The sequence below is a fragment of the Scophthalmus maximus genome, chromosome 7, assembly GCF_022379125.1.
Source record: "Scophthalmus maximus strain ysfricsl-2021 chromosome 7, ASM2237912v1, whole genome shotgun sequence".
Taxonomy (NCBI): domain Eukaryota; kingdom Metazoa; phylum Chordata; class Actinopteri; order Pleuronectiformes; family Scophthalmidae; genus Scophthalmus; species Scophthalmus maximus.
The window spans coordinates 5,522,860-5,537,273 of NC_061521.1; the positions used below are offsets into that span (position 1 = coordinate 5,522,860).

The 14,414-nt window shown below is 45.1% G+C and overlaps 1 protein-coding gene across 4 annotated transcripts in view; it reads left to right on the plus strand.

Annotated features, from left to right (window-relative positions):
- Positions 1-14,414, plus strand: part of smpd3 (sphingomyelin phosphodiesterase 3) — a 78,900-nt gene that overhangs the window by 18,536 nt on the left and 45,950 nt on the right. The window contains exons 1-2 of one of the 4 annotated variants that reach the window (XM_035642819.2): positions 4,633-10,462; positions 13,690-14,398. In XM_035642819.2, coding sequence (XP_035498712.1) covers positions 14,097-14,398 — 302 coding nt within the window. In that variant the 5' untranslated portion in view covers positions 4,633-10,462; positions 13,690-14,096. Of the gene's footprint in view, positions 1-4,632; positions 10,463-13,689; positions 14,399-14,414 lie in introns of those variants that run through there. The other 3 variants (XM_035642817.2, XM_035642815.2, XM_035642816.2) reach the window with 3 other exon arrangements.

Sequence of the window (14,414 nt, forward strand, 5' to 3'; positions counted from 1 at the left end):
TGATACGCAGCTCTGCTCTTATTATATAATTTTAGTGGCAAAAATCACAGATTTGTCTTGTGCCTGTACAAAACTACAAAACCGCTTAAACCAGTCCGTAAAAATAACAGCGAACATAACCCTCTCTATATTTATTCTCATTATAATTCAAATATTTTTGATAAGAATAAGAAGAAATAGAATCACCAGAGAGAGAAGGCTGAGATGTCCTGCTGTTGCTTAACTAGCAAGTCAAAGCAAGACGTCGCCAAAGTGAAAAGATGAAGACGATGCACGGCCTGTACATTCATATTTAAAATACATATACACGATTTATGTATGTAATTGTGATGCCTATTAGTGTGTGTGTGTGTGTGAGAATGTAGGAGAGAGAGAGAGAGAAGATGCACTGCAATCTCAATTTTCTGGGTTTAGGTTAGGCAACTAACATAATTGTTTATATGGGGAATTTTGCGAACTATCAATTATCATTAATTGCAGTTCCAATTTTCTGGCTAGAATCAAGGCTTTAATGTCACTAAGTTAAAGGACCATCGCAGTGCGATTTACTCCAAACTGGACAAATAGTTAATGTTACAGCACACTAAAAAGCATAATTCAGATTTTTGGATGTTTGATGCTTTTAGCTAAAGCTAGAGTATGCTGCAATTAAACTTCAATGAATTTCATGGTGTTAATGGCCAGAAAAGTCTTCTGACTGACACTCTCATCTTATTTTATGGACATAGCTTTTAAAATGCAAGAAGTTGAAGTTTCAGACATGCAGCAGAGTTTTAAAATAATTGATCAATCTATCTACTATCTCATCACTTGTTCCCTCCTTGAGTCATCCTCATCCCATTTGTTATGAAAGAAGCAATGTTGCTCAAGAGCAGGTGGCAGGAGGTCCTGATCTGATCGAATGACCACACTGATTACATTGTGTCTCATAGTGATGGTATTATATGCTACCACTAACCAAATCATGCAACCACAATTACACAGACAAAGGAGACAGAGAGGCGGCGGAGGAGGAGAAGGGTGTGATCTCTTGATAGCTCAAGATACTTGCTGAATGAAGGAGATGCTGGCAACAAAGAGTGGAAATTCAGACCACGGCCCCTCATTTGCTGAAAATAGTTGCAAATAGAACAGTTTGCACCAACTCCTGGTAGTTGTCATTTTTGCTGTGTTGATGGATAGCTAGAGGCACATGTGTAAGTGGGTTACGGTACAGTGAAAACTAGAAAAAATAATATATTATTAATGATAGGAATATAGTATTTGCAGAGTCTTGCTGAGAAAACAGCTTGTCTCTGGGAAGTTAGTTTACAAAGTATGTCTATGCAATCACTTAAACTACAATTCATATGTTTCTTGTGTTTCTATTGTTACTGTCTACTGACTGATGTAATGTACTGTCTGTTCTGGGGGGTTTTTTGCAACTGCAGCATGGCTGCAAAGACACCATGGACAACAGAGGAAGAGGAAAAGGGACCCAGCCCAGAGGAAGCCCGGGGCCCCCGTCTGGAGCTAGGCCCAGGCGGTGGGCTCGTCGGCGAGCGCCTAGTGGCCGGGTTTGCCACGGAGCCCGGCCGGGCACAGCCCGAAAAAGCTACGTGGCACCTACCTCCTCTCCATCCTGTGGGCCCACCACTCATAGGAAGAACCGCTGGTGTCGGGTGCGCTGCCACACGGGTGGCAGTGGAGGTCGGGGACCTCGACGAACCGGACCTGGGCTGCAGAAGCTGGCTCTGGGGACGTGGAACGTCACATCTCTGTGGGGGAAGGAGCCGGAGCTTGTGCGGGAGGTGGAGCGCTACCAGTTGGATCTGGTGGGGCTTACCTCTATGCACAGTTTCGGTTCTGGAACTGTACTCCTGGATAGGGGTTGGACTCTTTTTTTCTCTGGAGTTGCCCAGGGGGAGAGGCGACGGGCGGGTGTGGGGATACTCACAAACCCCCGGCTGAGCGCCGCTGTGTTGGAGTTTACCCCGGTGGACAAAAGGGTCGCCTCCCTACGCCTTCGGGTGGTGGGGGGGAAAACTCTGACTGTTGTTTGTGCATATGCACCAAACAGGAGTTCAGAGTATTCGGCCTTTTTGGAGACCCTGAATGGAGTCCTGCAAAGGACCCCAGTAGGGGACTCCGTTGTTCTGCTGGGAGACTTCAACGCCCACGTGGGCAATGATGGAGACACCTGGAGAGGCGTGATTGGGAAGAACGGCCTCCCTGATCGGAACCCAAGTGGTTGTTTGTTATTAGACTTCTGTGCTAGCCATGGCTTGTCTATAATGAACACCATGTTCGAACATAAGGATGCTCATAAGTGTACATGGTACCAGAGCACCCTAGGCCAAAGGTCGATGATCGATTTTGTGATCGTTTCATCTGATCTGAGGCCGCATGTTTTGGACACTCGGGTGAAGAGAGGGGCGGAGCTGTCAACTGATCATCATCTGGTGGTGAGTTGGATCCGGGGGTGGGGGAAGACTCTGGATAGACCTGGTAAGCCCAAACGTGTAGTGCGGGTGAACTGGGAACGTCTGGAGGAGGCCCCCATCCAGGAGATTTTCAACTCACACCTCCAGTGGAGCTTTTCTGGCATTCCTGTGGAGGTTGGGGGCATTGAACCCGAGTGGGAAATGTTCAAAGCTTCCATTGCTGAAGCTGCGGCGGTGAGCTGTGGTCTCAAGGTCTTAGGTGCCTCAAGGGGCGGTAACCCTCGAACTCCGTGGTGGACACCGGTGGTCAGGGAAGCTGTCCAACTGAAGAAGGAGTCATTTAGGGATATGTTACCCCAGAGGACTCCGGAAGCAGTTGCAAGGTACCGACGGGCCCGAAGGGCTGCAGCCTCTGCCATGTCAGAGGCAAAACAGCGGATGTGGGAGAAGTTCGGAGAAGTCATTGAGAAGGACTTTAGGTCGGCACCAAGATGCTTCTGGAAAACCATTCGACATCTCAGGAGGGGGAAACGGGGAACCATCCACGCTGTGTACAGTAAGGATGGGACACTGTTGACCTCAACTGAGGAGGTAATCGGGCGGTGGAAGGAGCATTTTGAGGAACTCCTGAATCCGACTAACACGCCCTCTATGGTAGAGGCAGAGCTGGAGGCTGATGGAGGATCATCGTCAATTTCCCTGGCGGAGGTCACTGTGGTAGTCAAACAACTTCACAGTGGCAAAGCCCCAGGGGTTGATGAGATCCGCCCAGAAATGTTGAAAGCTTTGGGTGTGGAGGGGCTGTCTTGGTTGACACGTCTCTGCAACATTGCGTGGAGGTCGGGTACAGTGCCAAACGAGTGGCAGACCGGGGTGGTGGTTCCCCTGTTCAAAAAGGGGGACCAGAGAGTGTGTGCCAATTACAGGGGTATCACACTTCTCAGCCTCCCGGGTAAAGTCTACTCCAAGGTGCTGGAAAGGAGGGTTCGGCCAATAGTCGAACCTCAGATTGAAGAGGAACAATGTGGATTCCGTCCTGGACCTGGAACAACGGACCAGCTCTTTACCCTTGCAAGGATCCTGGAGGGGGCCTGGGAGTATGCCCATCCAGTCTACATGTGCTTTGTGGATTTGGAGAAGGCGTATGACCGGGTCCCCCGGGAGATACTGTGGGAGGTGCTGAGGGAGTATGGGGTGAGGGGGTCACTTCTTGGGGCCATCCAATCCCTGTATACTCAAAGCAATAGCTGTGTCCGGGTTCTCGGCAGTAAGTCGGATTCGTTCCCGGTGGGGGTTGGTCTCCGCCAGGGGTGCGCTTTGTCACCAATCCTGTTTGTGATATTCATGGACAGGATATCGAGGCGTAGTCGTGGTGGGGTGGGGTTGCAGCTCGGTGGCCTGGGGATCTCATCACTGCTTTTTGCAGATGATGTGGTCCTGATGGCACCATCGGTCTGTGATCTTCAGCACTCACTGGATCAGTTCGCAGCCGAGTGTGGAGCGGTTGGGATGAGAATCAGCACCTCAAAATCTGAGGCCATGGTTCTCAGCAGGAAACCGGTGGATTGTCTACTCTGGGTAGGGAATGAGCCCTTACCTCAAGTAAAGGAGTTTAAGTACCTCGGGGTCTTGTTTGCGAGTGAGGGGACAATGGAGCGTGAGATTGGCCGTAGAATTGGAGCAGCGGGGGCGGTATTGCACTCGCTTTGCCGCACCGTTGTGACAAAAAGGGAGCTGAGCCGGAAGGCAAAGCTCTCGATCTACCGGTCAATCTTTGTTCCTACCCTCACCTATGGTCATGAAGGATGGGTCGTGACCGAAAAAACGAGATCGCGAGTACAAGCGGCCGAAATGGGTTTCCTTAGAAAGGTGGCTGGGGTCTCCCTTAGAGATAAGGGTGATAAGCTCAGTCATCCGTGAGGAGCTCGGAGTAGAGCCGCTGCTCCTTTGCGTAGAAAGGAGCCAGTTAAGGTGGTTCGGGCATCTGGTAAGGATGCCCCCTGGGCGCCTCCCCTGGGAGGTGTTCCAGGCACGTCCAGCTGGGAAGAGACCTCGGGGTAGACCCAGGACTAGGTGGAGAGATTATATCTCTACACTGGCCTGGGAACGCCTCGGGATCCCCCAGTCAGACCTGGTTAATGTGGCCCGGGAAAGGGAAGTTTGGGGCCCCCTACTGAAGCTGCTGCCCCCGCGACCCGACCACGGATAAGCAGTTGAAGATGAGATGAGCATGGCTCTAGGATGGTCTACCTAAGAGGCATGAATCCGAAAAAACTGGTGAACCATTGCCTTTGCCTTTATAGCCACCAACTGCTTTATTTATAGTTCAGAGAAGAATAGAGAGAGGTTGTCGACAAACCAGAAGCTCCGTGGTTCTATCCCCTATTCTCCCAGTCCGCATGCTGAAATGTCTGTGGGAAAGACAGTTCTTTGAGAATAAATTCTGATGGTTTTGGGGAACCCTGACTTTTCCTCTTGTGCCACCATCAGGTTAAACTTTATTGTGTCCACGCTTTAGCTTATGATTAAATAGTTGCTAAACTAATTTGACGTTCCCATCAACCTAACGCAGTCATTTGTGTTAAGTACTACATTACTGTAAATAGCAAATGTTAGCATGCTACCATGATGCACTGATGTGGTGAACTTTATACCTGATATGCACTAGTATGTTAACATTGTCATTGTGAGCATCTTAGCATGCTGTCAGCATTTCACGGTACCAGTGTGCTTAAGTATGGCCTCAAGGAGCAGCAGCTTAGCTTTAGACTTGTTTTTTTTTGTCTGAAAGTCTGAAAAGATGTTTTTTTTTTTACTGATATGGTTACATTTACACAATATTGACCTCCATGTATAGATGTCCTCCTGAGACGTGCTATAATGCGGCTATGAAATATTGAGGGTAATCAGCTGCAGGCTTCGGCTGATAAGGAGTAATTTGACAGTTTATCCAGCTGAAAAGCCATGGGACTCGTTCATTTTCACTGTTCCCATAGGCCTGATTTCAGCCCAGATTGCTTTGTTTGTTGATGGAAATGTGAAGCAAGAGCCACAATTCAAAGAGAAAGCAGTCGGGTATAGTTTTGAATATATAGTAGCCCCCCTCTCTGGACCATAAAATATGAACTAAACACCTGACATGCTTCACTGTAGCAGTGCTTGTGTGTGTGTGTGTGTGTGTGTGTGTCACACCACATTACACAAATACCCTGTAAACACTTCATGTGAGAGACACAGCTGTGTCCTAACTGTGCCTGTATGTGCTCTCTGTACACTGACAGGCAGCTACACTGGTACAGTCACTAAGTGCATGTGACTGGGTCACCATGACAACAGCACTCCCTGGAGCATGCTGAGAACAGTGACGTCACTGGCCTTTGCATGTCTATGTGTGTGTGTGTGTGTGTGTGTGTGTGTGTGCATGTTCTGTTCCTGTGTGTGTGTGTGTGGGTGTGTGTGTGTACACATGTGTGTACAGTATGTGGCATTAACTGTGGGTCCTTCAGAATGTACTGGAGTATACTGTGTGAGGGAAAGAGACACAGGAAATTAAAATAGAATAGGAAGAAAGGAAAAAAAAGAGTAAGATAAAGGAGGAGCCAAAGACTGACAAAGGAAAATTAAAAGACATATTAAATGCAGAGTCTGATAATGTAGATCCGATGTTCACTGCGGCATGTTGTTTCTCCCACATTTGTCTTATTACAACTCCCTCGACATTGATTATATGTTTTTTGTGCATGTGTGTGTGTGTGTGTGTGTGTGTGTGTTTTTGTGTGTGTGTGTGTGTGTGTGTGTGTGTGTCACTCAATGGTCAATTCAATCTCCTACACAACATAAAGATAGCATTGATTACTGTTATTATCCATGCAGCCATCAAAAAACAATAAACTGACAAACAAACTCACATGAACAAAGACAAAGGTTTACAAAGGTTTATGCCTCACACAATAAACAAAACATTTACACATATACATGCACAGATATCTTACACACTCAAATACGCTTACAGAGGAAACACACACACAAATGTTGTCCATTATGTTTGGAATTGAGGGAAAGGTCATTTTGAAGTGCTACTGTTTTTGTCTTATCAGGAGACAAACTCCCACACTTCCCTTTGGTTAAAGCAACACTCATTATTCTATTGTATTCATGCTGGGCACCAGCAAGTAATGTAAAACAGAGCCCTCTCTCTGAATTCATTAGCGTTAAAAATTATATTCACAATGACTTAGTTTATCCTTCTGCATCTCTCAGAATGCAATAGAGTAATTCAAATGAAGGTATATTAAATGTGTGATCATAAAAAATACACTGCACATGAACATGGTTGTTGGTTTGCCATATATTGATATAATTAACTGTATTTTATCATATTGTGTTATTTCTAATAGTCACAAGTTACTAGAATTGAAAAGCAGGGACTAACAGCTAATAACTTTTTTCGGCCTGAATCAGATGCTCAAGCCAACAACATTTTACTTGGTAGTCACAAATGGATAATGAGCTACCCTTCACCCCAACATGGGAAGGCCTAAATGTTTTCTTTAAGTGCAATTTGAAAGACTAACATTACTAGACATATATGTTAGTGGTGGCTAGCTAGCTAACATTATGTGAGTAAACTTGCTGATAGAAAGTTGGGCTCATAAAGCTCTGACTAAATGAGTGTATGAAACAACTGTCTGGAGTTGAAACTCAAAGGGGATTTGCACTAAATATCAAGAGTGAAAACAGCTGCAACACGCATCAGCAGTGACACTTTTTTCACCTGCTTTTTATTGGTGATATCAGAAGTCCTTCCTGAGTCTGAAGGTCGGAAAAGATGTTTCATCCTTTGTCTCATGTCTGGGGCATAAACCATGTAGAAATTGATGCTCTGTAATTATCTCTCACTTTTCTTTAGTAATATTTAATTAAAAGTTGCATAAAATGTGTGATCATCACTAAAGATGCATTTGTTAGTTATTTATTTGTAAATGCGAGGGAGCTGATATATGATATATGACAGGGGGCCGCTGTCACCGCATCTGCACAGGTTCCAGATTTTTTGCTTATGTCTCTGTGTGTACTGTGAACGGTATTGCTCGTATCTTAGCATATTTCAGCTCATTGTTTTCGTTTTCAAGCGAGCAAACTTCATTCTCATCAACCTCATTTGAAAGAAGCACAAACCTATTTTCAGTGATTTAAAAAAGACCTGTAAACCCATTGTATGTCAAATAGCTATGAATATAGTAGAGTATTGCACACCTTCAAGGGATAGTTCAGTGATTTTGAAGTGAGGTTGTATGAGGTACTTATGTATAGTTAATATGTTACCTGATGGAGATTGTGATCAGCGCTGTCATTTTACGGATTTTGCGGGAGAAGTGGATGTAGCGAAAGTCAGAGCCCAAGGGTTGCAGATGGGACCACCGAAAAACATATTTTTCTGCACTTTTTTAAATGCTTACCTAAAAAGCCGGAGCTCCGCGGCCAACTGCTAGAGCCAACATGTGTTGTGACCGGTCTTGGCAGGCTTAACCTTGGAGACGTGGAAGGTAGGATGCACTTTCATCGTCATGGGGAGGTGTATTTGGACCGCTGCAGGGTTGACAATCTTTGAGATGGGTTTAAGGGCCAATAAGCCTGGGCGCCAGCTTGTGGGACTCTGGCCGGAGGGGAATGTCCTGAGTGGACAGCCCATACAATAGTGAGGTGCTGGAGTGCGACGTCTGTCCACTACCCTCTTATAGCGGCCTGACGCCTGGAGTAGTGCAGCCCGGGCCTTCTTCCAGGTAAGGTGGCACCGGCGCACTGCTTGAGCAGATGGCACAGCAACCTCACCCGCTTGTTCCGGGAACAGCGGTTCACTGGAAAGGAGAAAGCCCTGTAGCAGAAACAGGCAGAGAGTTGTGAGCATATTCAATCCACTTCAACTGACGTCATAGTTCCTCTCTGCTGGAGAAAACTTTCTGGAAAAGAAAGCACGTGGATGAACTCTGTTGTCTTAAGGGGAGCGCTGAGAGTGGACTGCACCCACCACCACTCCCAAAGCGTCGACCTCGACAATGAACTGGAGCTTGGGATCTGGCAAGGTGAGGACGGGTTTAGAAGCAAACCGTGTTTTAGGGACTTGAAGGCTTCGTCCGCTTGAGGGGTCCACAGAAGTTATGGTGTGAAGAGGGGCAGCCACAGAGTTATAGTTCATGACAAAATGTCTGTAAAAGTTCACAAACCCCCAAATTCTTTGTAACTGCTTGCGATCAGAGGGAACAGGCCAATCTGCACTAACCTAGGCAGGATCCATCTCAATGTTTCCTGGTGAGACAATGAATCCGAGGAAGGACACTCTTTGCTGGTGAAATTCACACTTCTTCGCTTTGACATATAAATGATTCTCCAACAGCTGGTGGAAAACATGCCGAATGTGCTGAGCATGCTCCTTCTCATCCTTGGAAAAAATCTGAATATCATCTAAGTACACAAAAACAAATCAGCCAGAGTTAGGGGTGCGGAGAGAAAGTGTATGACGTCATAGTGTGGCGTCCTAAGGGGAGTGGCTTATAGGGCCCGGACTCAAGTTTAGTCATCACTTTTTTATGTTCTAATTTTTGTTCAGTTATGTTATTAATGACTGTGCTTCAAGTGTCTCAGGGTTTAATTAATAGAGCCTATAGCTACATAACATCTAAAATATAATACTCTGCTGAAATTAATAATTTTTCATGGAAGTGATTGAAGGAAATAATGACTGTGTTACTATACTAATATTATCCATAATCATTATCCAAAACATCCGTGACAGAAACTATATTATTAGGCCGTCTTCATCTCATGCGGCTGTCTGTGAGACGCGCTTGTCAGATCACTTCTCGTGGCTGCTGCTCTGTCCCTCCTCATGACTGCATGTTCATCTCCACTAAAGAAAATGAAATGGGAAAAGACCATTCCCTGACCATTCCGCCACGTGTGAAATACAAAACTCCCTCATTCAGACTTTGCCAAACGCCTTGTGTGCATCTTGTAAGGCAGCAGTCATTCATTCATTGAACCTGCCAAGAAGTGCCCAAACTGTCCGCAGTAGATGACTCTCCCCTCCTTCATTCGGCACTGCCGCTCCTCTGGAGAAAGATATGTGCGTCCAAGCACAGGGGGTGCTGTAGCCTCTGCGATCCCCGCCAAACCGGAAGGCAGGTCAGACGGTGGCGCTTTGCGTGACGGCCTCCGGTGGAGCTGGTTGTTGATCTTAATTGTCAGGGCAACAGGAGAATCAAAGTCAACCGGTAAATCCAGTGGTGCCAACTGATCTTTGATGTCGTCAGAAAGGCTGTGTCAGACAGGGAGCTCAGTTCACTTCACTGTCAGCCACCAGGGTGCGGAAACGAATGGCATGTGCCAACAGACCTCGGGTTGTCTCTCTGCCTGGAGTGTGGTGATCAAAAAACCCTCCTCAGAGCTCCCGAAAAGTCTTTTACAGAGAGGCAAATGGAGGATTGTTTCTTCCACTCAGCTGCAGCTGAGGTGCCCTCCCTATGAGATTGTAAATTATAAAGGCCACCCAGGATCGTTCAGTGGGTAAGACAGGGGCTGGAGCTCAAATGTCAGGGAGAAGAGAGTCAGAAAAGAGCGGCAGGTGGAGGGATTGCCGTGATACCGTTTGATCTTAGGAGCCAGTGGTTCAGGACGAGAAACTGGCTGAGGCTCCGGTGTAGCAGGTTGTGGTTGAGCTGGTGGGGCGGGCTCTGAGGAAGGCTGAGAGGTGAGACTGGCGAGCACCTCTTGTGACTGGGCGGTCAGGTCATGGAGCTGGTATGCCATTGCAGCTTGAAGGGCATCCTCTCTGCAATGAAGCTCTTGGACTCCACCGAGCAGAGGAGTCAGCAACTGCTCATGGTCGTAAAGTCTCTTCCCCTGAGACTGGAGAGCTGCATGGAGAGGACTATCCCGCTGAGTCTGTCATGGCAAGATTGTACTGTGATGTTTTTGGGCAGAACAAAGACTCAAACGCAGAGACAACCAGGGGAAAATAGTCTGTCTGGCTACATCTAAAGGTAACCCAGCAGCTCGCCTAAATTAACATCTTGTTGGTCTATTTCAGGGTTCCCCAACTAGTCTTTCCCGAGGGCCAAATTATGTCACGCATGCAAGCCAAGGGCCAGAATGTTCAGGATTTAACACGCACACACACCCACACATCTTTATATATCTGACTCAAACCAAAAACATTTTTATTTATTTTGCCTCTAGTATCAAAAACAATGACAACAGCAATACATCAAGTAGCATTGCAGCAGGATAGGACTGAATAGCAAAGATAACTGTCAACTTTTCTACATAGTCCTGACATATGTCTGCATAACAAGATTGTTAAACAGCTTTCCACATAGACAGCTATCAGCAGCACATATACAACCACCTCAAGAAGAGAAAAGTGAGACTTTGAGCAGACTGGACACACACACACACTGCTTTGCAGACAGCTGCTTTGCATATCAAGCACCTTGGTTTAGCATTGGCTGGTCTGGTATAATAAAACAAAACGGATCAGTCCAGTCAGATTTGAACTGACTGTTTTCTGGTGAACTTTACGTTCTTTTTAGGTCTTTTCCTGCACGGCGTCCAGAGTCCAGATCGTAGTCGGGACTGGGGAAGCAGGAGAGATGTTTTGTTTCTCCAGGACCGAAGCGCTCTTTCACTTAGGACCAACCCCTTACATTCCACAACAGCGTGGCGAAAGACACACTGATACTTTTGTCACGGGGCGCTGCCACAAACAGATCACAACCTGCGCGTTTGCACACAAAGCACACACACAAAACCACACACACTGCTCCATTCCCGACAGGAGTTACACCAGTCATACAACAACAGTTATTGATTTTCTGAGAATTACTAGTCATGATGCAGGCAGTTTTACCTAGTGGAGGACGATATAGCACGCACGACTTCTGACATCGGCGATTAAATGGTGTGGGATGAGGAAGTACAGCAGTGCACACTTTATTATTAATTATGTTATGACAGATGTGTTAGTGGGTCGGCTAATCTGCCAGACAATCACACATCAAGACAAAAAGCCAGTCAGACAGTGAAACAAAATAGTCTGTCTATAATGCTACTCTGGCCTGGTGAGTCCGCAGGTCATCTCTTGATCTCTTGCCTGCATGGTCAACCAGGACATCAACATGTCAGTTAGTAGCAGGCAGCAAGTCAGTCATATTGCTAAATTACATAAATCATTACAGTACGCAAAGGTTTTGACCGTACTGAAGAAAATTATTCGGATGGAGAAGACAGTGTTATTTTTGTTGTCATAGATTCGCTATTCAGAGGATGAGTCTGTCGAACATATAGTCATATAGAAGAAAAAAGCAGACTGTTATGACAAATGGCTCACGCAGTTGTCTTCAGTTCTGTTTTTTTTTTTTCTTACTCGAAATTTCTTTTTTTTAAACAGGCTATGGAAAACAGTTAATATATGACAGCCTTTGTGTCATCTTTCCCCTGTTTGACAGTGTGGTCACTGTATCACTATGTGCAGTCAAAATGGAGGAGGACAATCTCTCATTTTAATTGACAACTGTTCATTTAGCATAGTTACTCAACAGTGTGACAGGAAACAGTGCGATGGCATGTTTCACTATGCAATGTGCATGTAACAGGTGTTAGCACTTTATGTAATATAGTGAGTTTCAGCTATGGCATTTAATAGATTATCGAGTTGTTTTGTCATTCTGTAGATGATACACTTAATTTGCTTAAAAGCTTGAGGTTGTTGAACCATTGATCTGGTGGTCTCTGTGAGGTCAGCCTCTCTCTGTGCATTTGTGTCAATCCTAGTCGTGACATGAATGAATGAATCTCTTCATTATTTATTCATACTGGTGGAATTGATTCTCTTGTGATGGTGAAAATCAATAAAGGACTATAATTTCTGGTTAAGTCATCTGTGGGCAAGAAGAAAATAAGATGTCCACGATAGTCACACTGATTGCCATGCTCTTGGTTACCATTAATTTTTAACAACTACTGTATTTTTCAAAGCCTGTGTCTTATTTTAAAAAGGGACATTAATTATCAAAACATGGTGGCAGCATAAATTCTTGGATGTAAGGGAATAGCGTTTACTTTACTCGGCAACATCATTATCAACTTTATGCAGTATGGTCTAAGCTAAGATAGCTTAGTTATTGACATTTATCTACACACATCTACGCCTGTTTTATTTACTCCAATGTAACATTAAATGCTAATTAATGAAGCCTTACACCCTTATGTTTTGTTTTGTTTTGTTTGGTTGTTGAGAAGCTTAAACCTAGTTTAAGGAAGAAGTTCTTTTGCTTGTCCAAAGCAAGCAACATTTAATCCTACTAGACTTACAGTATTCTGTTATTTATTTGTGATAATAAAGATGGTTATATTCATGTTTTTAATTAAAACTGAAAGCTAGAATTTTAACATAATGTATAAAAAGCACGAACACATAGTAAAAATCTTGGCTTCCTGCACTAAGTGTATATTTGAATTTAGCTTGTTTTTACTTGCCAATCTGTATCCGTCTGTATTAATAGAGCAGGCAGTGAAGTGTAGCAGACCAGCACTAGATGAATGTGTGTGAAGGGATGACTGTAAACTGTAATATAAAGCACTGTTCTTAAGACTACAATAGCTCTACATAAATGCAGTACATTTACCCTTCTTCTTCTTTACAACAGCCAAATGAAATCCTATCAAGCCCATTGTATTGTATTGTAAGTGAAATGTATAAAAGTATAACATGAGTACAGATAACGTTTTAAACCTTATTTTGAGGCAAAGTCAGCGAACTTTAATGATATTATAGTTGCTGTTTTTTTATTCCCAGTGGCCACTGAAAGTCCCATTGTGGATCTCCATTTATACAGAACCCAGGTCTTATTCACCCATAATAACTGTCCTGGGGAGTTGCAAAGATGGCTGCCAAGTGGCAAAACTTCCGTATAAGAATTTAAGGCCTTTTTGATACACCACACTTGTTGGAAGTATTAAGCAGTCTGTGCGATGTCTGTGTTTCAGTGGACTACATGATATTATTATGAATTCTGATTATATTACAATTAACCATTGTAATGTAATTCATCTCTGGTCAGTTGAATAAGATTTAATTGTATTCATGAAAGATATAGGCAGCATGCCTACATCAGAGCGGGTCAATCACTAATCTGCCTCTTTTGTCTTCCTTCTCTCACTCCTCTGTTTCCTTCCTATATCATTCTACCAATCTGCTCACTTACTCCAGGTCTTCAGGAAATGGTGATGTTTGAGGGCAGCCCCCTCCTAAGGTTGTTCGAGTCCTCGCAGTCATAGATCCGCCGTCAAGGGAAAAGATCTCACCATGGCAACCCCCTACCTCCACTCTATGCTCATTTACCCCTCTTCTAGAGGATGTAACTGCTGACGGAGGGGTAGTGAGACTTGAGCAAGCTTGCCTTTGAAAAAAAAAAATCACACAAACCATGTAGTGTAGCTTCTCCAAGGAGGGGGGAGGGTCTACAATTGAATCTGGTTTGTTGTTTTAATTATTATTTATGTTTCTGCTTGGAACAGATTTGTACTTGTTCAAAAAGTTTATGTGGGTGTGGACAGAGTGTGCAAGGTGACGAGAACGTGACAGAGGAAGAAAGACAGACAGAAAGAAGGAAAGACATGGTCCTCCACACCACCCCTTACTCCAGTGCCTGTCTGCACTTCCTGGATGGCCTGTCATGGAGCTTGGTGTTCCCCTGCTACTGGCTCCTGGACCGGCTCCTGGCCTCATGCGTGGCCACCTCGCTGGAGAAGCGCCAACGATCCCAGGACCCCTGCTCCTTTCTCACCCTGTGTGTCCTGATCTCTGCACCCCTTTACCTGCTCCTCCTCCTCACCTCCCTGCCTTTTGCCCTTCTTGGCTTCATCATCTGGGCTCCCCTGCAGACTGTCCGCCAGCCCTACTTGTACACATACCTCAGGTTAGTGTTGACTGGT